Consider the following 26,534-nt stretch of genomic DNA (forward strand, 5'->3'; position numbering starts at 1 on the left):
ATCACTTATATACACAGGCATACAAAGTAGTCCTTGGATACACAAAGTAGTCCCAGCAATATCACAACAACATCGAGTCTCGAGATCCTGCATGGCTTGGTTTCTGTGGCAACGCATGGAATCCAGAGCTGCAGAACCACACACCGCCTGCAGGAGGGGCAGCTGAGAGCAGGAGCATTCCTTGGCAGACAGCAGCCTGACCAGGATGAGGAGGAACTGTCCATTAATGGCACCTCTCCCCAAACAACAATAGGTTAAAGAAGCACCACATGATAAAAACCTGCTGCCATTCACAGCCTCAATAAGTCCTTGTGTGTTCTGCAGCCAGAGAAAATATTTCAGCAGCGCAATTACTTACAAAGAGGAGACACAGTGGTGCAGCGGTAGAGTTGCTGCCTTGCAGCGTCGGAGACCCGGGTTCGATCCTGACCACGGGTGCTGTTTGTACAGCGTTTGTACGTTCTCTCCGTGACCTGCGAAGATTTTACCCGGGTGCTCCAGCTTCCTCCCACACTCCAGACACGTACAGATTTGTAGGTTAATTGGCTTCAGTAAAAATTGTAAATTGTCCCTAGTGTATGTAGGATAGTCTTAATGTGCGAGGATCGCTGGTCAGCACGGACTCGGGCTGAAGGGCCTGTTTCCACATTGTATCTCTAAAACTAAACTAAAAATCTAACTAAAAAACTAAATTACTGGTTTGCTATGAAAAAAACTAAAAACTAAAATCAAGTTTATAGGTTTAAAAGTGATTTATTATTTATGATAGTAATGGAAATGGAGTTAAAAATATTTGACAGGGTGGGACAGGAGATTATTTGATCTAATCTTCAGGATCAACTCTAACAAGGATCACCAGTCTTGGTGCATCAACCCTGAAACAGTTCGACTTGAGCCAGTTCTTGAGCTATCGTCCTTCTTCACACTGAGTTGTCTGTAATTCTTCCGTCAGTGGCGGGATGTGTGGGGGTGAGGAGTTAACGATGGGCAGGCGAGGAGGGGGGGGGGGTGGAGATGATGGAGGCTGGGGGGGAAATGAGGGGGATGGCACCAATTTGCCATGGCACGGCATTGTACACTTCAGGAGACACAAGGAACTGTAGAATCCATTGACAATGAATAGGACACAAAGGTTTGGAGTATCCCAACAGATCAGGCAGCATCTCCATCCTATCCCCCCTGGTCCAATCCCTCCCTACCTATGACGAGAGAAAGCCTTTGATAAGGTCCCACACGGGAGTTTGGTGACTAAAATTAGAGCACATGGTATTGGGGGTAGGGTGTTGACATAGATAGAAAATTGGTTGGCAGACAGGAAGCAAAGAGTAGGAGTAAACGGGTCCTTTTCAGAATGGCAGGCAGTGGCGAGTGGAGTGCCGCAAGGCTCGGTGTTGGAGCCGCAACTGTTTACCATATATATTAATGATTTGGAAGAGGGAATTAGAAGCAACACTAGCAAGTTTGCGGACGACACAAAGCTGGGTGGCAGTGTAAACTGTGAAGAGGATGTTAGGATAAATGTGAGGTTATCCACTTTGGTGGCAGAAACAAGGTGGCATATTATTATCTCAATGGTGTCTGGTTAGGTAAGGGGGAAGTGCAGCGAGACCTGGGTGTCCTTGTACATCAGTCACTGAAAGTTGGTGTGCAGGTACAGCAGGCAGTGAAGAAAGCTAATGGAATGTTGGCATTCATAACAAGAGGATTTCAGTATAGGAGTAAAGAGGTTCTTCTGCAGTTATATAGGGCCCTGGTAAGACCACATCTGGAGTATTGTGTACAGTTTTGGTCTCCTAATTTGAGGAAGGACATCCTTGTAATTGAGGCAGTGCAGCGTAGGTTCACGAGATTGATCCCTGGGATGGCGGGACTGACATATGAAGAAAGATTGAAAAGACTAGGCTTGTATTCACTGGAGTTTAGAAGGATGAGAGGGGATCTTATAGAAACATATAAAATTATAAAAGGACTGGACAAGCTAGATGCAGGAAAAATGTTCCCAATGTTGGGCGAGTCCAGAACCAAGGGCCACAGTCTTAGAATAAAGGGGAGGCCATTTAAAACTGAGGTGAGAAAAAACTTTTTCACCCAGAGAGTTGTGAATTTGTGGAATTCTCTGCCACAGAGGGCAGTGGAAGCCAAATCACTGGATGGATTTAAGAGAGAGTTAGATAGAGCTCTAGGGGCTAGTGGAATCAAGGGATATGGGGAGAAGGCAGGCATGGGTTATTGATTGGGGCGATCAGCCATGATCACAATGAATGGCGGTGCTGGCTCGAAGGGCCGAATGGCTTCCTCCGGCTCCTATGTTTCTATGTTTCTATGAGAGATCTGGCAGCATCTCTGGAGTTCATGGACAGTTGACGTTTTGGGTCGGGACCGTTCTTCAGACTGGTTGTGGTGGGGAGGGAGACTGCTGGAAGAGAGGTGGAGGCTGGATATATCTCTCATTCCCCTCTCTCCACTGAGTATGAAGGGTCCTGACCCAAAATGTCACCTATTCCTTTTCTCCAGAGATGCTGCCTGACCCGCTGAGTGACTCCAGCCTTTTGTGTCCATCTTCAAAGTGTGGCAAGTGATAGGGGGATACAAGTGAAGGGGGGGGGGGTTGATTGGAGGGTAGTTGGACAAAGGCCAGAGACGAAGAGACAAAAGGTGTGAGTCGAGGAGATAAGGATATTTGAGCTCTGATTGTGAATTTCTGCACCTGATGGAATAACCCTGCCATTGCCTCCTTCAGGATGAAGCCCAGTTTAAGGACAAGCTGAGCCCGATCGTGGTGACGGGGAACTGCAGCCTGGAGGAGCCGATGAACAGCTCTGGCGCCCTGCCCGCCATGCTCGCCCCGCACAGTCAGGTCCTGGTGACGAAAAAGGTGAGGCTTCAGTGTGGCCTCCACACTCGTGCAGCGGTAGAGTTGCTGCCTCACAGTGCCAGAGACCCGGGTTCAATCCTGACCAAGGGCGCTGTCCGTACTGAGTTTGTACGCTCTCCCTGTGACTGCGTGGGTTTTCTCCAGGTGCTCCAGTTTCCTCCCACACTCCAAAGACGTGCAGTTTTGTAGGTTAATTGGCGTTTGTAAATTACCCCTAGTGTGTAGGATGCGGAACTGGGACTTCATGGAACTAGTATACGGGCGATCATTGTTCCATGCCGACTCGATGGGCCGATGGACCCGTTTCATCGCTGTATCCCTGTGGTGCAGCTAGTAGAGCCGCTGCCTTTTAGCACTAGAGGCCCAGGTTCAAACCTGACTTCGAGTTCTATCTATGTGGAGTTTACACATTCTCCATGTGACCACGTTGGTTTCCTCCGGGTGCTCCGGTTTCCACCAACATCCAAAGAGGTGTGGGTTTGTAGATTGATTGGCTGCTGTAAATTGCCCCTGGTGTGTAGAGAGAGGATTTGAAAGTGGGTAACATAGGCACCTTTGGGAATATTTTGAGACCTTTGTCTCATGGTTAGGGTTGCCAACTTCCTCACTCCCAAATAAGGGACAAGGTGACGTCACCACCCCATGCCCCACATGACCTCACCCATGGTGTTCCCGCTCCATCAATGGCGGCCGCCCGGGCCGGGAGCACGTGGCCGCTGGCTGCGTGAGGTCAGTGGAACACGGGGTGGTGACGTCAACCTTTGTCCCTTATTTGGGAGTGAGGAAGTTGGCAACCCTACTAATACGGGACATGGGCGGTCCCGTACGGGACAAACTAATTTAGCCCAAAATACGGGATGTCCCAGCTAATACGGGACAGTTGGCAATCCTAGTCATGGTGCTCAGACTGAAGATCTGTGGACTCTCAGGTGGCAGAGGGTAAAGCAACTAAATTAGATTTCCCTCCTTAGATTTGATGCAGCAATGCATTTAAGCACTGATTTTCCAACTTTTCATTGCTAATGGATGTATAGACTCCCCTGACAGATGAATCTAGTATTTAGAGATAAAGCACGAAGACAGGCCCCTCGGCCCATCGAGTCCATGCCGGCCAGCATTCAACCATTCTCACCTGTTCTATGTTATCTCACTTGCTACACACTTGACAACATTTACAGATGTCAATTAAACTACAAACCCTTACGTCTTTGCGATGTGCGAGGAAACCAGCGGCCCCAGAGAAAACGCACGTGGGCGTAGGGAGAACCTGCAAACTCCGCATTAACCTTGATATTTTTTCTCTAAAATGAAGATTGATTATTATTATTCAGAATTTATCAATTTTACCTTCCACACGCTAAACAAAAGTAATAGTCAGGAAAGCACGAGCAACTGTTTGGAGATTCACGTGGGGCGTCAGTGGAGTTGCTGCCTTACAGCGCCAGAAACCCGAGTTTGATCCTGACTACAGGTGCTGTCTGTGTGGAGTTTGTACGTTCTCCCTGTGACCTTTTCTCTGACTGCTCCGGTTTCCTCCCACACTCCAAAGACAACCCTCAAAAAAGGTTGGTTGTTAATTGGCTTCTGTAAGTTGTCCCGAGTGTGTAGGATAGTGCGAGTGTGTAGGATAGTGCGAATGTACGTACGATCGCTGGTCAGCGTGGACTCAGTGGGCCGAAGGGCCTGTTTCCACACTGTATCTCTAAGCTAAGATAAGCTATGTAGATAACTGTCAGCTAATACTGTTTCTCCATCACCCAGTTATTGCTGGACACCAGGATACTGAAACATTAACTTACATTGCAATATATAGAGTAAGACAGTTAATATAAGCATAATATTATGCACTGACTGGGATCTATATCAAAATGTGTAGGAAAGAACTGCAGATGCTGGTTTAAATCGAAGATAGAAACAAAATGCTGGAGTAACTCAGCGGGACAGGCAGCATCTCTGGGGAAAAGGAATGGGTGAAGTTTCGGGCCAAGACGGTCGGGTCTGAAGAAGGGTCTCGACCCGAAACGTCACCCATTCCTTCTCTCCAGAGATGCTGCCTGACCCGCTGAGTTACTCCAGTGTTTTATGTCTATCTGGGATCTTTATCAATCTCAATACATGCCGTAACATTTTACAGCTGGCTTGGGATAAATGTAATATAGTCCCCAGTGTGCGTAGATAGTGTTAATGTGTGGTGATCGCTGGTCGGTATGGACTCGGTGGGACCAAAGGGCCTGTTTCAGTGCTGTATCTCTAAAACTAAAAATAATACAGCACTTCGTCCCAGAGCATGTGGTTGGTGACGTACATCACTGCTACCATCTGTACCCAGCTTTAAATCAGAGTCTGAACGGCATCTGAAGAAATTAAGACCAACGCCTTATATTGTTCCCTTTCCACTCTAGCTTCGTATTCTCCTGAACTGTGGACCTGACAACGTGTGCATCCCAAATCTCAAACTATCTGCAACAACGTAAGTTATTGCTTAATTGGTTCTAATTTTTCAGATGTATTCTGAACTGGGTTTTTATCCAACAGTTCCAATCAAAAACAAAATGAGTGACAAGAAATAGCTTCGGAAAGATCCTTTGATCAAATATTAATGACAATGCTTGAATCATGCTGTATTAAGGCAAGATCTTAATTTTGGAATAAGCCTAATACATTTTGATTTTCTTCACTTTCATTTGATCTCCATTCTAAAGGGGCATCGTCTTTGATGGGGACTTGTTTGGTAGAATGACACCTTCTTGCAAATGGTCCATGCTTTTCATTTAAACTATGACAAAACCCTCCGAGTATCTTTGATCGGATTGTACTGGCTTTATCTTGCACTAAACATTATTACCTTATCATGTGAATGGCTCGATTGTAATCATGTATTCACTTTCCACTAACTGGGAAGCACACAACAAAAGCTCTTCACTTTACACGTGACAACAAATTAAACGAAACTAAACGACAAAAAGGTTTACGATGATTTTCTTGGCTTCATCATTGTCAACCATGCCTTCAACTGCCAAGGTTATAAATCTTGGACATTTGCTAAACCTTTCTGTCTTTTTCTCTCTGCCTTCTCTGTCAAGATGTTCTTGGTGAGGGTAGGCACAAAATGCTGGAGTAACTCAGCGGGTCAGGCAGCATCTCGGGAGAGAAGGAATGGGTGACATTTTGGGTCGAGACCCTTCTTCAGACTGATGTTCTTGGTGAGGTTCTTGGTCAACTTCCCCTGTGGCAATATCTGTTTAGGTGTCACATTTTGTTTGATGATTTGTTTGTTTGTTTGATAATGATCCTCTAACGCACCTTCTGAGGTGAGCTTTCACATCGTGAAACACACAATGTAAATGGACTTGTGTAGGAAGGAACTGCAGATGCTGGATTAAACCGAAGATAGACACAAAAAAGCTGGAGTAACTCAGCAGGGCAGGCAGCATCTCTGGAGAATACATGTGTATGGAAAGACCAACTCGGACTTTATCCTTAAGATGAATTTGCTCATATTGGAGTGTGCTGGTGCTACATTCTGTCCTGCACTAGACATGGAGTCCATTGAACTGATTTTTGTGTCGGGAACTATCTGGAAGGTCGCTGCCCTCCCTAATCCACCCTCGCTCCCCGCACCATGACAAGCCATGGTTCCAGCTCCCACTCTCTCCATTGTCAAAGCCACAATGTCAAAGAAGGTGGATGTGTAGTGTAGTGTAGTGTAGTGTAGTGTACATGTACATGTACATGTACAGTGCGATGTGGCATTGTGCCTCATCGTGTGATGTAGTCCCAGCCATGGTTATTCTGGCCTGTGCTGAGTTAATGGTCACACACAGGTTGGCAGTGGAGCCATTGCATTCAGAGGCCAGATGTCAACCAGATGTTCCCAACGCTCTATCCAGTGACAGTTTGAAACTTTTATATGTCACATTTATACTGGAGTTCTTGCAAAACCTGGTGCATAACATCTGGGGCAGGGGTGGTGAGTTGATGAGAATATAGTCACCAACCAACATGTCCCTTCTGCACTGGTCCCACCTGCCTACGTTTGGCCTGTGGCCTATGTCTGTACCTATCTTAATGCTTCTTAAACATTGCGATATTACCTGCCTCAACTTCTTCGTTCCATACACCCACAACCCTTTGTGTAAACAAGTTATTCCTCAGGTTCCTATTAAATCTTTCCCCCCTCACCTTAAACCTATATCCTCAAGCTCTCAATTCCCCTTCTCTGGGCACGAGACTCTGCATTTACCTGGGAATGGTGGGGAAGGGGAAGGGGAAGAATCAGGGGGAAAAACGGAGTTCTCATCACACTCGAGATCTCACTGTTTCTCATCAATGATGGATCAGAGTTCTGCCTGTGACTGTTTTCTTTCATCATTACTTCCACAGAGACAAAGACCATTTGATCGCTGGAATCTCAAACCCGCTCACGATGGTTTTCAATGCAGTCAATGAAGGAGAAGGATCGTATGAAACGGAACTACATATCCCCCTCCCTCCTCAAATTGACTTCATAAGTGTTGTGCGAGATAATGAGGTAAGGTTGCTGCCACTGTATCATGCTTTGTCTCACATTGGGCACCAGTCCACTGACTCAATGCTGATCTCAGAGCAACCCCATCCTCGTCCTCACTTCCCTCAAACACCCATCAAATGGAACCATTGGACCATTGAAATCATAAGATGAGAGGAGCAGAATTAGGCCACTCGGCCCATCAAGTCTACTCCGCCATTCAATCATGGCTGATCTGTCTCTCCCTCCTAACCCCATTCTCCTGCCTTCTCCCCATAACCCCTGACACCTGTTCGAATCAAGAATCTATCTATCTCTGCCTTAAAAATATCCATTGACTTGGCCTCCACAGTTTCACCACCATCTGGGTAGGATCCTGACTGTGGGTGCTGTCTGTATGGAGTTTGTACGTTCTCCCTGTGCGTGTGTGGGTTTTCTCCGGGTGCTCTGGTTTCCTCCCACACTCCAAAGACGTACAGGTTTGTAGGTTAACTGGCTTCTATAAATTGTAAATTGTCCCTCGTGTGTAAGATGGTGCTAGTGTACAAGAGATCGCTGGTTGGCGTGGACTCGGTGGGCCGAAGGGCATATTTCCGCGCTGTATCTCTATAGTCCAAAGTAAAAATGCATCACCTCACTCTTATCAGTACTTCTGCCAAAGCTCCTCTTGCCCTGATGCTCAAAACTCTCTTCCCACATCTTCCTCATTTTGTTAAGATGTTCCTTAAAACTTAGTCTTTAGTCAAGCATTGGCCACTTGTCCTAATGTGTTATTGCTAGATGGATTGATATGTTGTTTGGATAAGGTCCAAACCCAGGAAGCATGGTGGTACAGCTGGCTCCACACAGCGACAGCAAGTCTATTCAAACCTGACCTTGGGTTTGGTGTGAAGTTTGCACTTTCTCCCTGGGACCACGTGGGTTTCCTCCAGATGCTCTGGTTTCTTTACAGTAGTGCAGCCTGTAGAGCTGCTGCTTCACGCCTGCAGCAACCCGAGGTTGATTGTCATCTCAAGTGCTGTCTGTGTGGAGTTTGCATGCTATCCCTCTGACCACGTTTGACCCTGAGTGTTTCCACATGCCATAGATATATCATATCATATCATATCATATATATACAGCCGGAAACAGGCCTTTTCGGCCCACCAAGTCCGTGCCGCCCAGCGATCCCCGTACATTAACACTATCCTACACCCACTAGGGACAATTTTTACATTTACCCAGCCAATTAACCTACATACCTGTACGTCTTTGGAGTGTGGGAGGAAACCGAACATCTCGGAGAAAACCCACGCAGGTCACGGGGAGAACGTACAAACTCCTTACAGTGCAGCACCCGTAGTCAGGATCGAACCTGAGTCTCCGGCGCTGCATTCGCTGTAAAGCAGCAACTCTACCGCTGCGCTACCGTGCCGTCCTATGGTATAGGAAGGTTCGGTTCTGGCCTTTGACTACCTCCAGTTGCTCCCCCCCCTACCCCCCCCCCCCCACATCCCCCCTCTACGTACAGTCCAAAGAAGGGTCAGACCCGAAACGTCACCTTTTCTCCAGAGATGCTGCCTGACCCACTGAGTTACTCCAGTACTTTGTGCCTGCCACTGACATGGGATGGGTAGGTCACTATAACTTGCCTCTTGTGTGTAGGTGGGTGGTAGAATCCCAGGTTATTAATGGGAACATGGAGAGAATTTAAAGGAAATGTGGGATTAGATTGGACAAGTTTCTGGTGATCGGACAGACATGATGAGCTAAATGGCCTGCATCCATGTTGTCTGGTTCTATGAACTCTATAGAACGTGCTCTGTATTTCAGTGCAGTTTGTAGCCATTGTAAATTGACTGGTGAATTCAGGTGACGATATAGGATGAGAGGAGGCAGCAAGAGCAAAGAGCATTTTATTGTCGTATGTACCGAAGCGGAACAATGACATTCTTACCTGCGGCAGCCCAGCAGGTTTGTGAACACAGGTTTACAGCTGCAGCAGCTAGGGTCATCACCAGAACTCACCAACACGCACCAACTCCTGGCTTGGCTGGCGGTGAGGGGAGCCCACCCAGTCAGATCCTTCCTACACCGCCGGAACCTCACTACCAGCGCACGCTGCCCTCGGGGCGGCTGCTATGGAGAGGAGACTGTGGCCCACCTCTTCACAGAGTGTGGATTTGCCAGGAGAGGTCTGCAGGGGTCCTTGTCACGGTTTATTTCGAGCAGCTCCGTCACAGAGGACTCTGTGATCTACGGACTGTTCCCAGGGACGCATCCGGAGACTGACATCGAGTGCTGCTGGAAGGTCATCACCTCGGTGAAAGACGCTCTTTGGTCTGCCCGATCCTTGTTGACCTCCCAGCAGAGCGAGCTGTCCGTGGGGGAATGTTGCCGACTGGCCCGCTGTAGACTGCAGGAGTACGTGCTGAGGGACGCACTGAAGCTCGGTGCAGCCAATGCCAAGGCTCTGTGGGGGAGGACCACAGTCTAGGGTCCTTCCGCTGCTGGACATGGGGGGCAGGGTGTGGTGGAGACGCCCCTCAAACAAGGGAGGATCACACCGGGGGGGGGGGGCACATGAGTAGCAAGGGTGCTTGGTATAATAGACAGATAGACACAAAATGCTGGAGTAACTCAGCGGGACAGGCAGCAACTCTGGAGAGAAGGAATGGGTGACATTTTGTGTCGAGACCCATCTTCACTTTTCCAGGAATACTGCCGAACAGAACGCTAACAAGCGCATGTACAGCCTGCAGAATGTTGGAGCAGTTTGCACAGTTCTTATTTGTACACATTTATTATCCTGAATAAAGTTTATTTTGATTAATTAAAAAAGAACCCAGGTGAGTAACGGAAATCTCAGCTCGAAGGGCCGAATGGCCTACTCCTGCACCTATTTTCTATGTTTCTATGATGCTGTGTGTAGCAGTGGTGGTGTGGTGGTGTGGTGGGGTGGTGTGTGGTGGGGTGGCGTGGTGGGGTGGTGTGTGGTGGTGTGTGGTGGTAAGGTGTGGTGTGGTGGTGTGGTGGGGTTTGGTGGTATGGTGTGAGGTGGGGTGGAGGTGTGGTGTGGGGTGTGGTGTGGTGGTGTGGTGTGGTGGTGTGGTGGGGTTTGGTGGTATGGTGTGCGGTGGGGTGGAGGTGTGGTGTGTGGTGGGGTGTGGTGGTGTGTGGTGGTGTGGTGCTGTGGTGGTGGTGTGTTGTGGTGTGTTGTGGTGTGTGTGGTGGTGTCTGGTGGTGTGGTGGTGTGGTGTGTGGTGTGGTGTGGTGGGGTGTGTGGTGGGGTGTGGTGTGGTGGTGTGGTGTGGTGGGGTGTGTGGTGGGGTGTGGGGTGTCGTGTGGTGTGGTGGGGTGTGTGGTGGGGTGTGGTGTGTGGTGTGGTGTGGTGTGGTGGGGTGTGGTGTGTGGTGTGGTGTGGTGGGGTGTGTGGTGGGGTGTGGGGTGTGGTGTGGTGTGGTGGGGTGTGTGGTGGGGTGTGGGGTGTGGTGTGGTGTGGTGGGGTGTGGTGGTGTGTGGTAGGGTGTGGTGTGGTGGTGTGTGGTGGGGTGTGGTGTGGTGGTGTGTGGTGGGGTGTGGTGTGGTGTGGTGGTGTGGTGTGGTGTGTGGTGTGGTGGTGTGTGGTGGTGTGTGGTGGGGTGTGGTGTGGTGGTGTGGTGGTGTGTGGTAGGGTGTGGTGTGGTGGTGTGTGGTGTGGTGTGGTGTGTGGTGTGGTGGTGTGTGGTAGGGTGTGGTGTGGTGGTGTGTGGTGGGGTGTGGTGTGGTGGTGTGTGGTAGGGTGTGGTGTGGTGGTGTGTGGTGGGGTGTGGTGTGGTGGTGTGTGGTAGGGTGTGGTGTGGTGGTGTGTGGTGGGGTGTGGTGTGGTGGGGTGTGGTGGTGTGTGGTGGGGTGTGGTGTGGTGGGGTGTGGTGTGGTGTGGTGGTGTGTGGTGGGGTGGGGTGGGGTGGGGTGGGGTGTGGTGTGGTGGTGTGTGGTGTGGTGTGATGTTGTGCAGTGGTGCAATGGTGCAGTGGTGTGCTGCCTTTTGATGTCTATTTACAAAACTATGAACAATTTCAAATTAAATACAGCAGTCAATGGTAAGTTTATGTACGAGACACTGATGGTTTATTTTGCAACATGCCAACTTATTTTATTGCCTTCTGGTTACTTTGTAATGAGCTTGTTTAACGTGTCCTGTGCACATTTCTTTCTTCAAGAACCTGACAAAGCTGAGCTGTAACCCAATAGAGTTCAATGGCACTCAAACGGTGATCTGTGACCTCGGTAATCCCATGGCATCTGACTTGAAGGTGAGACCCACAGAAGCTGACTATGACTTGTACAAAGATCTCTATTAACTACGATGCTAAGGTGACACAACCGTATGTTAATTGTGGACGCAGCCCAGAGCATCACACAATCCAACCACCCTTCCATTGGCCCCATTTACACCTCACGCTGCCTCGGCAAGGCCAGCAGCCCAGAGCATCACACAAACCAACCACCCTTCCATTGGCCCCATTGATACCTCACGCTGCCTCGGCAAGGCCAGCAGCACAATCAAGGATGAGTTACCCCCTGGCCTCTCCCTCTTCTCCCCTCTCCCATCGGGCAAGAGTTACAGAAGTGTGAAACGCACACCTGCAGATTCAGGGACAGTTTCTTCCCAGCTGTTATCAGGCAACTGAACCATCCTATCACAACTAGAGAGCGGTCCTGAACTACTATCTACCTCTCTGGTGATCGTCAGACTATAGGTGCTCCCCGGCTTACGATGCTTCGACTTGCGATAGTTCGACTTTGCGATGGTGCACACCGCAATGACCCGTAGTGAGCCGCCGCTCGCTGCCGGCCACGTGATCGCGTGTATTCAAAGCATTTCGACTTACAATATTTTCCGTTTCCGATGGGTTTCTCGGAACGGAGCCCCATTGTAAGCTGGGGAGCGCCTGTATCTTTAATCAGACTTTACTGCCTTTACCTTGCACTAGACGCTATTCCCTTATGATGTATCTATGCACTGTAAATGGCTCGATTGTAATCATGTGTTGTCTTTCCCGCTGACTGGTTAGCAGGCACCAAAAGCTCTTTATTGTACGTGACAATAAACTAAACTAAACTAAACTAAACTAGAATGCGGCTGAAGTATGTGCGTCTCCGTTGTTTATTCCCGTCACCATGCTCTGCATACACACATTTCCCACCTATCCTGTTTGCCGGATGCCCTTTACTGGCAATGCAACCGTGACAGTGGTCCGTGTGAGCGACCATCATTGTATCTTGCTCACCAACACCCAGCCCAGGATACGTTCAACATCAAACAGAAGCCAGCTTCACTTTTTAATTATGGGGTATTGTGTGTAGATTGATGATTGCAAAAAATGAATTTAATCCATTTTAAAATAAGGCTGTCACATAGCAAAATGTGGAAAAAGTGAAGGGGTCTGATACTTTCTGAATGCACTGTAGATACACACAGAGTTAGCCACACCTACCTGCAGTTGGCCCATATTCCTCTGAACCTTTCATTTTCCTTGTGAGAAATTACTTTAGTTTGGTTTATTATCACATGTACCAAGATACAGTGGAATATTTTTCTTTGCCTACTCTCCAGTCAAAGGCCATTGAAGTGCTATCAAATCAAAGGCTAGTCACGGGATGTGACCAGCTCTATCACAAAGACAGCAGCAGTAGACCACACACTGTTCAAGTCAGCGGCACGGTGGCACAGCGGCAGAGTTGCTGCCTCACGGCGCCAGACACCCGAGTTGCATCCTGACTTCGGGTGCCGTCAGTACGGAGTTTGTACCTTCTCCCCGTTAGCGGAAAGGGTGATTGCTGGGCGGCACGGACTCGGTGGGCCGCACGGTCTGTGTCCATGGGTGATGGGTGGTGGGTAATGGGTGGTGGGTGGTCGGCACGGACTCGGTGGGCCGGACGGTCTGTGTCCATGGGTGATGGGTGGTGGGTGATGGGTGATGGGTGATAGGTGATGGGTGGTCGGCACGGACTCGGTGGGCCGCACGGTCTGTGTCCATGGGTAATGGGTGATGGGTGATGGGTAATGGGTGATGGGTGATGGGTAATGGGTGATGGGTGATGGGTGATGGGTGGTGGGTGGTGGGTGGTCGGCACAGACTTGGTGGGCCGCATGGTCTGTGTCCATGGGTGATGGGTGATGGGTGGTGGGTGGTGGGTGGTGGGTGGTCGGCACGGACTCGGTGGGCCGGACGGTCTGTGTCCATGCTGTATCTCTAAACTAAGCTCAACTCTAAGGGTTGGTTTAATCCAGGGTGTAAATGTTTCACAGATGAAGATTCACCAGGGTCTAACTCTGGCCTGCAAAGATACTTAGGCATTAATGATGCATGGCCCATCGCCCAGAGCTACAGAGAATGCACCAAGCCCTTTTTTTAATGTTAATCTACCCCAGCATTATTTCCATCTTCATTTATTAGTTATTAATTGCTGCCTGGCATTATTTCCATGCTAACCATCTGCCCCTCACAGCTGCAGTGACAATGAAGAAGGCCAATTGACTCTGTTGCTCTTTAGTTATCCACAGGACTCCATTTCATGGTGCACAGCCTGGAACTCGTGGCCTCTGTCACAATCAGCATGCAGATAAAAAGGTAAACAGCAGCTTTGTATGTGTGTGCCTCCAGCCCACGTAACCAGAGCTGACACACACACACACACACACACACACACACACACACACAGCCCCTGGCTGACACACACAGTGCAAGGAGCTCACTGCCTGACTGATTGATTCTACACCGGCCCACCCACCCTGTCAAACACCAACTGCCCCTGTTGGTGCAACAGTCTACCACCCCCAACGTTGGCCACCAGGATGGAAGAACGGAAACACAATGAGGGTGTTCACAAGTTCACGAGTTATAGGAATATATAATAAAAGGAATATATAGGAATATGTAATAATGAAAACAAGCATTATTGTTGCATTATTATTAAACCAGAAGATACTATTGCCTGTATCTTTCATTCAAGGGAGGGGAACACATTGGTATTGACAGTAAATCAAGAGGCTCCGATGTTCATGTTATAGTAGAATTAGGCCATTCGGCCCATCCAGTCCACTCCGCCATTCAGTCATGGCTGATCTCTGCCTTCTCCCCATATCCCTTGACACCTGTTCTAATCAAGAATTTGTCTATCACTGCCTTAAAAATATCCACTGACGGCCTCCACAGCCCTCTGTGGCAATGAGTTCCACTGATTAACCACCCTCTGACTAAAGAAGTTCCTCCTCACCTCCTTTCCAAAAGCGCCCTTTAATTCTGATGTTGCCAGGACTAGAGGGTGTGAGACATAGGGGGAGGTTGAGCAGGCTTGACTCTATTACTTTGAGCACAGGAGGATGAGGGGGTGATATTATGGAGGTGCATAAAATCATGAGAGAAATAGGTCGGGTCGATGCACAGAGTCTTTTCCCCAGAGTAGGTTAATCGAGGACCAGAGGACAAAGGTTTAAGGTGAAGGGGAAAACATTTCATAGGGATCTGAGGGGTAACATTTTGACACAAAGGGTGATGGAGATATGGAATAAGCTGTCAGAAGAGTTAGTTGAGGCTGGGACTATCCCAATGTTTAAGAAACCGTTAGACAGGTACATGGATAGGACAGGTTTGGAAGGATGTGGGCCAAATGCTGGCAGGTGGGTCATGTTGGCCGGTGTGGACAAGTTGGACCGAAGGGCCTGTTTCCATTCTGTATCACTCTATGACTCTATTAGCCAACTCCAAACCCACAAATCCAGAGCTCAGGGAAGTCACCCTCAATCCCAAGCGAATCCCAAAGAAAACAAGGCAGAAGCCCAGCACCCAGCAAAGAATAGAAAGTGCAAAGCTGATGAAAGATCTGATAATAAAAACGAACTGCAGATACTGGTCTATACCAAAAATGGATCAAAGTGCTGGAGTAACTCAGCAGGTCAGGCAGCATCCCTGGAGGACATGGATAGATGAGGATTTGGGTCAGGACCCTTGTTCAGCCTGATTGTCACCCATCCATGTTCTCCAGAGATGCTGCCTGACCTGCTGTGTTACTCCAGCATTGTGTGGGATGATTTGGGTGCAGAAGGATACACAGTGCCTTTGTTTATGACAGTGCATGTGGTCCATCGCAATGGTGGCTCTGTGACGTCAAATGTCATTATTTTGTTTACCGTACGTTGGCTAATCATGCGTGCAAACACCTGTTAGTCTGCAAAAGGAGCACTGGGTTCACTCTTTGTGGACGGAGAGGCACCAAGCGGAGGCCGCCCTCAGCATCATTTGTGAATCTGTTGCTAGAATGGGCATGTGGCGATGGCTGGGATGTCAGCTGGCACCGGGTACCAACGAGGATGGCAGCAGTCTGCACCTGCTGCATGGGTCTCCATTTCCATTGCACCTAATCATGTGGAGCTGTTCATCAGGGTGAAATCTGCCCTGCATGATTGTCCAGCATATGTTGTGTGCTGACAAAAAGAAACAATTAACTTTACAGGTTCATCAGCTCGAGGAGTACAATTAGCCCATCAATTTTACCCCACCATTCACCAATGGCTGATCTTTCTTTCTCTCTCAACCCCATTCTCCTGCCTTCACCCCACAACCCCTGACACCCTATTATCATCCACACTGGTGTTACCTTACCAGCGCAACAGTAGAGTTACTGTCTTACAGTGCCAGAGATCAATCCTGACTATGGGTGCTGTCTGTACGGAGTTTGTACCTTCTCCCCGTGACCGGGTGTGTTTCTCCGGTTTCCTCCCACACTCCAAAGACGTACAGGTTTGTAGATTAATTGGCTTCGGTAAAAATTGTAAATTGTCCCTAGTGTGTAGGATAGTGCTGGTGGATGGGGATCGCTGGTCGGCGCGGACTCGGTGGGCAATCATCAACCACCCGTTCACACTAGTTCTATGTTATCCCACTTTCTCATCCACTCCCTACACACAGGGGGCAATTTACAGAAGGCCAACAAACCTACAAACCTGCACGTCTTTGGGATGTGGGAGGAAACCCAAGCACCCTGAGGAAACAGGAGCGTGCAAACTCCATACAGACAGCACCCATAGTCAGGATGGAGCCTAGGACTCTGGCGCTGTGAAGTAATAACTATCAGCTTCTCCATGGTGGACATGGTAGCAATAACTATCAGCTTCTCCATGCCTTTCAATGATCAGCTCAACCTCACCTCCAGCTTCCGATGTCCTTGATCATAATTCCCTGTGGCTCAGGAGATGTGTATAAGTTGGGATTTATTCTTAAGGTTTGGGTAATGGGATAAAGGCTCGTGTAATGAATAATGTCTCTACTACTAACCTCTATAACTCTATATTAATTTTTTTTGCAGTAAAAACTCACAAAATCCTGACAGTGAGGTGGTGAATTTGAAGTTGCAAGTCAAAGCTGTGGCTCAGCTTGTTCTCAGAGGGTAAGATACAATTTATAATCACTACTTTAACCATCTTTCATGGGCATCTTTGTGGAATATCAGACCGACCTAAGATCTCCAGTTGTTACAGGGATCAGTTACAATTTAGTTTATTGTCACGTGTACAGTGAGAATCCGTTGTTGCGTGCTAACCAGTCAGCGGATAGACAATACATGATCTCCATCTTGGATCTCGACCAACAGCTGAGTTGGATAAACCATCCTCTTGTGGTTTTTACTGTATAACACACAAGCCATGCTTTTAATTGAGTTTGGTTTATTATTTATTATTGTCATGTGTTCTGACGTACAGTGAAAACCTTTTGTTTGTGTGTGATCCAGTCAGAGAAAAGGCGATACATAAATGCAATCCAGCCGTCTAGAGTGCACAGATAAAATATAATGGGTACAATATTTAGTGCAAGATATAACATTGAAGTCTGATATAGTCTGATTAAAGATAGTTCAAAGGTCTCCAATGAAGTTAGATGGGAGTTCAGGACCGCACGGTGGTGTAGCGGTAGAGTTGCTGCCTCACAGCGCCTGAGACCCGGGTTTGATCCTGACTATGGGTTCTATCTGTACGGAGTTTGTACGTTCTCTTCGTGACTGCATGAGTTTACTCCGGGTGCTCCGGTTTCCTCCCACACTCGATAGACGTACAGGTTTGTAAATTGGCCCAGGCTTGTAGGATAGTGTACGTGTACGTGTGCGGGGCTCGTGTACGGGGCAATCGCTGGTCAGTACGGACTCGGTAGGTCGAAGGGCTTGTTTCCGTACTGTACTTTGCTCGCATTGTCTTTGGATAGGGAGTTCCAGGGACTTTGCTAAAATGAAGGAATTGTGATATAAAGTAGGATTGATGTTTTTAAATAAGTAAGAATGATGTATAAGTTTAAATAAGAAGGAAGAGAACATGAACATGACCTTAACATATTCGCATCAACTTCCACTGCCTTGTTCCAATAATGTAAGGCAGAGAGCTGAGAGAAGAGTGACAGAATTGGTGCAGGTTTAGATATAGAGCACAGAAACAGGCCCATCGGCCCACTGGGAACACGCCAACCAGCGATCCCTGCATATTGACCCTATCCTGCACACACTAGGGATTTTTTTTTTTAATTAAATTTGCCCAGCCAATTAACCTACATACCTGTACGTCTTTGGAGTGTGGGAGGGAACTGAAGATCTCGGAGAAAACCCACGCGGGTCACGGGGAGAACGTACAAACTCCGTACTGACAGCACCCGTAGTCAGGATTGAACCCGGGTCTCCGGCGCTGTAAGGCAGCAACTCTACCGCTGCGCCACCGTGCCGCCCTAGGTTGAGACTTGCCATGGACGGTACTAGAGGAGAAAAAACATTTGATTCATATTTCAGTCACTTCCAGCTACAACCGCACTGGGCCCAGTGTGTGTGGAATCTCCCAGCACATCAGCCACCAGCATGCACGTGGATAGTTTGAGTTTAGTTTATTGTCACGTGTACTGAGGTACAGTGAAAAGCTTTTGTTATATGCTAACCAGTTGGTGGAGAGATAATACATGATTACAATCGAGCCATCCACAATGTACAGGCACATGATAAAGGGAATAACGTGAATAATGTTTAGTGCAAGATAAAGTCCAGTAACACAAGTAAAGTAAAGGCAGCAGTCGAGTTGTTGCCCTACAGCGCCAGAAACGCGTGTTCGATCCTAACTACGGGTGCTGTCTGTACAGAATCAGTGCGTTCTCCCAGTGACCACGTGAGTTTTCTCCGAGACCTTCGGTTTCTTCCCACACTCTGGAGACGTACTGGTTTGTTGGTACAATACGGTGTAAATGTAAATTGTCCCTAGTGTGTAGGATTGTGGTAATGTGTGGGGATCTCTGGTTGGTGGGGACTTGGTGGGCTGAAGGTCTGTTTCCACGCTGTATCTCTTAACTGAACTAAACAAAGATAGTCTGGGGGTCTCCAATGAGGTAGATTGTAGCTCCGGACTGCTCTCTAGTTGTTGGTACGATGGTGCAGTTGCCTGATAACAGCTGGTTAGAAAATACCCCTGAATCTGGCATGTATAGTTTGATAGCCATCCTGATACCCATCTTTATCACATAGGACATTTGGTACCACATTGGAACAGCACCAAAATGAAAATCAGATGCAAAGATCATAAATCACTCGAACATCCATTTTGAGGTATCATCTGGTCTGGATTTGTATGTGAAGTTCAACAATAAAAGTCTATTCTGTCCTGATTAAATAGGAAAGAGAGGGTTATCTGATCAGCTGCTCTGCATTAGACTATCTCAAATCAATGAAATGAATCAAGACAGATCTGTCCATAAGGCAAGAAACTGAATAAACAAGAATCAGGAGCTCACACAATCTCATAACCTTTTGTTTTTCAACATCAGAACTTCGCGGCCTGAGCGGATTATTCTCCCATTCATCAATTTTGAATCGCCTTCAGATGTGGTGGTGAAGAACAGCAGCCTCCCAGAGATAGCTCACGTCTATGAGGTAGGTGCACAACATTGCCATCACCAGTGCCTGTGTACATTGCCACCTTGACATGCAGCCTCCCAGTGATAGCTCATGTCTATGAAGTAGGTGCACAACATTGCCATCACCAGTGCCTGTGTACATTGCCACCTTGGCATGCAATGTGCCCTCCCATTTGGGTAAGTGCATCCCAGAGTGCTGCTCGGGAACATGAAACAGCTGAAGGTAGACACAAAATGCTGGAGTAACTCAGCAGGACAGGCAGCATCTCTGGAGAGAAGGACTGGGTGATGTTCTTCAGTCAGTCTGAAGAAGGGTCTCAACCCAAAATGTCACCCATTCCTTCTCTCCAGAGATGCTGCCTGTCCCAATGAGTTACTCCAGCATTTTGTGTCAATCTTCGGTTTAAGCCAGCGTCTGCAGTTCCTTCCTACACATAAAACAGCTTGTTATCTCATTGTCAATTGGTGAAGGATGAGGCATGGATCCTGTCTCACTGGGTGCAATTGCGATACTGTTGCTACCATTAAGTTTGATGACATCTAGTTTCACTGTCTCCTGATTACATTTTACTGATTGTGTGCCTCATCATTATCATCATCATCAAAACAAGGATGTTTTGCAACAAATGAGGAATGTCATTTGCCATGCAGTCATACCAATAAAAAGCAACAAAACACACAAAATACATCTTAATGTGAACATCCACCACAGTGACTCCTCCACATTCCCCACTGTGGTGGAAGGGGAAAAAATGTGCAATCTCTTCCCTTCTTTGTTCTCCAGCGGTCGGGGCACTTTAAACCTCCGTTGACGGGGCGATCTTGGCTCCCATAGCCAGCGGTCGGACACTCCGCATCGGGGCGATCAAGCTCCTGCATCAGGGGGATCTTCCCCTCAGCTAACAATGATCCAGTCTTCATTTTTCTTGATCCACCCTCCCCTTTGATCTCTCATTTTCACACCCTACCCATCCATATCTCTACATCTCCTTCTTCCCTGACTCTCAGTCTGAAGAAGGGTCTCGACCCATAATGTCTCCCATTCCTTCTCTCCAGAGATGCTGCCTATCCCGCTGGGTTACTCCAGCATTGTGTGTCTATCTTCGGTGTAAACCAGCATCTGCAGTTCCTTCCTACACATCTTTCACAAAGATATTCAAACACCGCAGTACATCAGCATTGTCGTCGTGGCGATCCCTCGAGGTCGAGGATGATGGTCTATGGTCCGTTGTAGCGATTGAATCAAGTATTCACCGCCTCAGCGCCGGTCCTTGACGTGGAGCTTCCAGCCATCACCATCGCACTTCCCCCATCGCCGAAAGTCATAAGTGAAGTGTTGTGCTGCTCACACAACGAAGAAACCTGTGCGTGTGTTTGTTTAACGTGTACTTGATGTTGCATTCCAAGAAGCACACGGTCCTTCACAAATCAATCAACTCGTTCCAATGGCAAGGGAAGCAAGACGATTGGAGCTGATAGATCTGTTGCAGCCTTCATCCGCCTTCACTGCCGTTGAGTTCAAGATAACTTTGTCCACCTGGTCCACCGTTGAGGTCTTGTAGGTTGGAAGCAGAATAGAAAACTATCAATTTGACTTTACCTGTCCTTCTGCAATTTAAAATCTAAGCCTCAGGCATTCCAGCCATTTCATCTTAAACTCCCAGCATGTCTTTCTGTATCCTCTCCTCTCATTGGGACGTCATCAGTCCGAAGTAGGGTCTCGACCCGAAACGTCACCCATTCCTTCTCTCCAGAGATGCTGCCTGACCTGCTGAGTTACTCCAGCACTTTGTGTCTATCTTTGGTTTGGACCAGCATCTGCAGTTCCTTCCTACACACAACATCTTGTGATGAGTCAGCAGAGAAAGTGATTACTTTTTGTGAAAGCTCATTGAGTTATTGGTGAAAGACAGGTCTGTATCTTTGGTGTGGATGTGCAATATTGATGTGAAGCAATGCTAATGAATCCTGCTGATGACTTCGCCAGATTCTATAAACATTTGCTGTGAGAACTTGAATATCTAAAGCATACTGGAGAACATTGTGTGCCTCAACTGTGCAAAACTTAAACAAAGCGCAGATACATCAATTTAGTTGAATAGTTGAATTGTATTTTAGGAATTATTATGCAAAATAATAATGGTAATATAATTGATCCTATGTGAATACAAAATGCACTCTTTTATTCATTTTCCCTGATTTTGGGAATTACTTTGCAAATTGGTGTTCAGAATTGAAGTTTCGCCTTGTTGCCATTTTCTTTGTGATAAACTAAAGGGACTGTCCCACTTTAGGCGATTTTTTGGGCAACTGCCGGCGACTGTCAAAGTCGTAGCAGATCGCCAACATTTTCTTTTACCCGACGACAATGACCACGACAATGCCGAGTCAGGTCGAGATTACACCGTCTTCGGAAACATCGCGAAATTCCCACGCTGTCAATGCTTCTCCGGCGTCCTAATTTTCGCTGAAATCACTGACAAGTCAGTAAGTACTTGAGATCTTTGAACTATAACATCTTGTATGGGCTACTTAAAAACCAAGCTTCACGGTAACAAGGCATAAACTGGATTGACGTCCAGTTTACTAATTGCAGTATTAAGAAATTTGATTTTAAAAGTGGTTAAATGGATTTTTGTGAAAAGTGTGTGGGCATTCTTTGAAAATGTACAGGAGATGCATATCTAGTTTCTGGGTTGCATATCCGGGTTGGGAGCCCACTTTAAATGTAATGGCTGATGGCCATAAACATTGCGAAAATTCCCACACTTACCTGAACATCAAACTGTCGCCTCCAATCTACCTGTCAAATGTCCTGACGGTAAATAAATTGGTTAAACACAAGCATTTTATGGTATTTTTAAATGACTTTACTTATTTTAATATACTGTGCTTCTAAATACATCTGAGAACCTAGCAAACCTGGGGACAGCATGCGACAGCGCCCGCAATAAGCAATGATACCTGGCGACAAGCCAGCTGTCGCTGAGAGATATCACTCCGGATGATTTCTCAGCGACGCGCTGAGATCCACTACGATTCATTGAAGACTCCTCACGATCATGCCCGCGACACCCCGGCGAACTGTTAGCGATAGCCTAGCTGTCAGCAGTCGCCTTAAAATCGCCTAACTGGGACAGGCCCTTTAAGGTAGAGAAGCAAGTCCCTTGAATCTACACCTTCTTCATCAAGACAATGCTCCAGCCTTCACCTCGACACATTGTTGTCCTTATTCCTGCACAGTTGATTCCCTTACAGCCCACCACCTCATCAATATTTAAAAAGTGTCCCCAGTGTGTAGGGTATTGTTAGTGTGTGGGCATCGCTGGTCAGTGCGGATGGGGTGGGCCAAAAGGGCCGTTTCCGTGCTGTATCTCTAAAAAAACTAAACTGAAAATCTTGGATTCTCTCTTCAGACATCAGACTTTAGAGATACAGTGCAGAAACAGGCCCTTTGGCCCACCGAGCCCGCGCCAACTAGCAATCACCTCATACACTAGCACTACCCTACCCACACGAGGACAATTATACTGAAGCCAATTAACCTAGAATCCTGCACGTCTTTGGAGTGTGGGAGGAAACCGGAGCACCCGGAGAAAACCCACACAGGTCACAGGGAGAATGTGCAAACTGTGTGCAGACAGCACCCGTAGTTAAGATCGAACCCGGGTCTCTGGCGCTGTGAGGCATCAACTCTACCACTGAGCCACAGTGACACCTAAGCTGAGAATTTACAAGGCTTCTTGGTAGGAGATACTAAACATTCAGAATGTTCTTCCTCACTCTTAAAAGACTCTTCTCCTGAGACCAGGTGCACACAAGCTGTATCTCCATCCTCTCCATATCTACCCAATTCAGTCTTATCAGAAGACTTATCTTATTATGGGCGGCACGGTGGCGCAGCAGTAGAGTTGCTGCCTTACAGTGCTTGCAGCGGCAGAGACCTGGGTTCGATCCTGACTACGGGTGCTGTCTGTACGGAGTTTGTACGATTTCCCCATGACCACGTGGGTTTTCTCCGAAATGTTTTGTTTCCTCCCACACTCCAAAGACATAGAGGTCTGTAGGTTAATTGGCTGGTATAAGTGTGAAAAAATATCTCCCCAGTGTGTGTAGGGTCGTGTTAAAGTGCGGGGATCGCTGGTCAGTGCGGATTCAGTGGGCCGAAGGGCCTGTTTCCATGCTGTATCTCTAAACTAAACTAAACTGAAGAAGGGTCTCGACCCAAAACGTCACCTCTCCAGAGATGCTGCCTGTCCCGTTGAGTTACTCCAACTTTTTGTGTCTATCTAAACTAAACTAAACCTGGAATCTTTCAGGATAATTTCTCATTCTTCCAAATTCAGGAAAGCCCAAACTTTTCACACTCAATCTCCCCTCACAGATTGCCCATTGCCTTCAGAGATTAGCTGGGCTGGGTGCATTACTAAAGGCTAAAATTGCACACAGTATTGCAAGCACGGTCGCCTTCCTTTCAAGCTCCTTGCAGTGAAATCCATTTGGCTTCTTAATTGTACAATGATTAAAAGTAATAACAAAGTTCTTAACACAACAGGATTGTCTGTCGGCTTGCTACCACTAGCAGACCACCCCAGTGCCACACTCTTTTATCCCAGTGTGGTCTTGCGTACCCCCAACCAAGTAAATAGAGCTCAAACAATGATCAGACTGTAGTGAGTCCAGACGAGTGGTATTATCCAAATACTTTATTGGTATAAAACCCGTGACAAACGCAACAGACTTCTTTCTGGACGAACACTAACTTCACTCACTAATCTAATCTCTAATCTAACGTTTGGCGCCAAATACCCCGCACTTCCTCACCCCGTGACCGTAACCCAATCCGAGGGTTCTATTACCTGGCCAATCCCTATGTCCCTACATGACCCCCCCCAGAACCCTCGAAACCATACCTCACGGGCGGCCGAACCTCCCGCCCAGAACGTGTACGGATGGGGGAAACCGATACCCCCAGCGTGACAGGAGGCGGGGTGGACGCCGCCGCTGGAGGCGATGGGGGGTCCACTGGAGCGGAGGGTGCAGGTGACGGGGGGCACTTGATGAACAACGGCAGCCCGGGACCAACCATAGGCGGCGGAGGCCCAAGAGGTGGTAAACTGGGCGCCGCTGACGGGACCAGTCGAGCAGCCACAGGCCGGCCCCGGCGCGGCGGCTGAGCCACCGACACGGGGAGGTCCTGGTCTAAATGGGCCGGCTTGAGACGGGACACTGAAACCAGCTCCTGACGATTTCCTACCTGCAAGGTGAAGGTTACAGTCCCTCTTTTGAGCACCTGGAACGGGCCTTGGTAAACCGGCTGGAGAGGGGGACGGTGGCAATCTTTCCGAAGAAACACGAAATCACAGCTCCGCAATTCCGAAGGAACGAGAACTGCTGTGCTTCCGTGACTAGAGGTGGGGACTGGAGCCAGAGAACCCACCCGTTCCCGGAGGGAGCCCAAGACTGACGTGACGGATGGCGGCAAGGCGGGAGTGGAAGGGAGAATGTCGCCCGGCACCCGCAGGGGCGAACCGTAGACGAGCTCGGCCGAAGATGTGCCCAGCTCAGCCCGCGGGGCCGTACGGATGCCGAGGAGGACCCAAGGCAGCTGGTCAGCCCAATCGTAGCCAGTCAGGCGAGCACAGAGGGACGCCTTCAGCTGCCGATGGAAACGCTCAACCATCCCGTTGGCTTGGGGATGATAGGCGGTGGTCTGCTGTAATCGAGCACCATACAGCTGCGCCAGCGCGGCCCAGAGAGACGAGGTGAACTGGGCTCCCCGATCTGTAGTGATGATAGCCGGGACCCCGAAACGAGCCACCCAATGCAACGCCAGGGCCCGTGCACAGGAGGCCGCCGAGGTGTCCGACAAAGGGAGCGCCTCCGGCCAACGAGTGAACTGATCAACCACCGTCAGTAGATGAGTGTAACCCCTAGAATAGGGCAATGGACCCACCAAATCCACATGGATGTGGAAAAAACGGGCGGGGGGAACCTCGAATCTCTGGTGTGGGGGCTGGACATGACGATGGACTTTGGAGGTCTGGCACGGAATGCAGGCGCGTGCCCAGGCTGCCACCTGCTTTCGCAGGCCATGCCAGACAAACCGGTCGGCCACCATGGCTGAAGTCGCCCTGATGGACGGATGTGCCATGCCATGAATGGCCTCAAAAACCTTACGCCGCAGAGCGGCAGGCACCACCGGGCGAGGACGTGGGAGAGTAACGTCGCACCACAACTTGGTACCTGTGGGGCCACACGCCACCTGCCCTAAACGCAGTCCCGAGGTTGTGGAGGCGTACACCGCGGCAGTTCCTTCCAGGCGCTGAGCCTCCGCTAGCTCCTGGAAATCCACATGTTTACCAACCACGGCTACGGAGGGAATGGCCGGCCGGGACAGGGCATCAGCAACGGCATTCAGCCTACCCGCAATATGACGGACATCGGTCGTAAACTCCGAAATGAGGGTTAGGTGCCGCTGCTGGCGAGCCGACCACGGATCAGAAACCTTCGCAAAAGCAAATGTCAAAGGTTTGTGATCCGTGTAGGCCACGAAAGAACGGCCTTCTAAAAAATAACGGAAGTGGCGGACTGCTAAATAAAGGGCCAGGAGCTCCCTATCGAACGCACTGTACTTGAGCTCCGCTCGAGAGAGCTGCCTGCTGAAAAACGCAAGAGGCTGCCATTCACCGTCAACCTGCTGCTCCAAAACCCCACCCACCGCCACGTCTGAGGCGTCCACCGTCAGAGCTGTGGGGGCGGAGGAGCGCGGGTGCACCAGCATGGTGGCATTGGCGAGGGCCTGTTTGACCGCAACAAAAGCCGTCTCCGCAGCTACGGACCATACCAACTCCGCGGGGTTACCTGCGAGACATTGAAAAAGGGGGCGCATAACCCGAGCTGCTGCAGGCACGAACCGATGATAGAAATTGACCATGCCCACGAATTCCTGCAAGCCCTTGATGGTAGTCGGGCGGGGGAAAGAGTGGACCGTGTCCACCTTAGCTGGTAAAGGAGTTGCACCGGCCGGAGTAACCCGGTGACCCAAAAAATCCACCGCCGACAGGCCGAATTGGCACTTGTCCGGATGGAGAATCAGGCCATGGTCTCGCAGCCTCTGGAACACCATGCGGAGGTGGACCAAGTGCTCCTGGACCGAACGGCTGGCAATCAAAATATCGTCTAGATAAATAAAGACAAACGGCAACCCTCGACCCACCCGGTCCATCAGACGCTGGAATGCCTGAGCTGC

At 48.8% G+C, this 26,534-nt stretch overlaps 1 protein-coding gene across 1 annotated transcript in view; it reads left to right on the top strand.

Moving 5' to 3' along the window:
• The window catches only part of LOC144607519 (integrin alpha-8-like), a 139,277-nt gene that overhangs the window by 87,376 nt on the left and 25,367 nt on the right, over window positions 1–26,534 (top strand). The window contains exons 18-24 of the mRNA XM_078424418.1: window positions 2,741–2,875; window positions 5,278–5,345; window positions 7,259–7,406; window positions 11,564–11,656; window positions 13,902–13,978; window positions 16,713–16,793; window positions 19,193–19,298. Of these exons, the coding sequence (XP_078280544.1) occupies window positions 2,741–2,875; window positions 5,278–5,345; window positions 7,259–7,406; window positions 11,564–11,656; window positions 13,902–13,978; window positions 16,713–16,793; window positions 19,193–19,298 (708 nt within the window). The remainder of the gene's footprint in view (window positions 1–2,740; window positions 2,876–5,277; window positions 5,346–7,258; window positions 7,407–11,563; window positions 11,657–13,901; window positions 13,979–16,712; window positions 16,794–19,192; window positions 19,299–26,534) is intronic.

This window comes from Rhinoraja longicauda, chromosome 29 (genome assembly GCF_053455715.1).
Source record: "Rhinoraja longicauda isolate Sanriku21f chromosome 29, sRhiLon1.1, whole genome shotgun sequence".
In the NCBI taxonomy this organism is placed as follows: domain Eukaryota; kingdom Metazoa; phylum Chordata; class Chondrichthyes; order Rajiformes; family Arhynchobatidae; genus Rhinoraja; species Rhinoraja longicauda.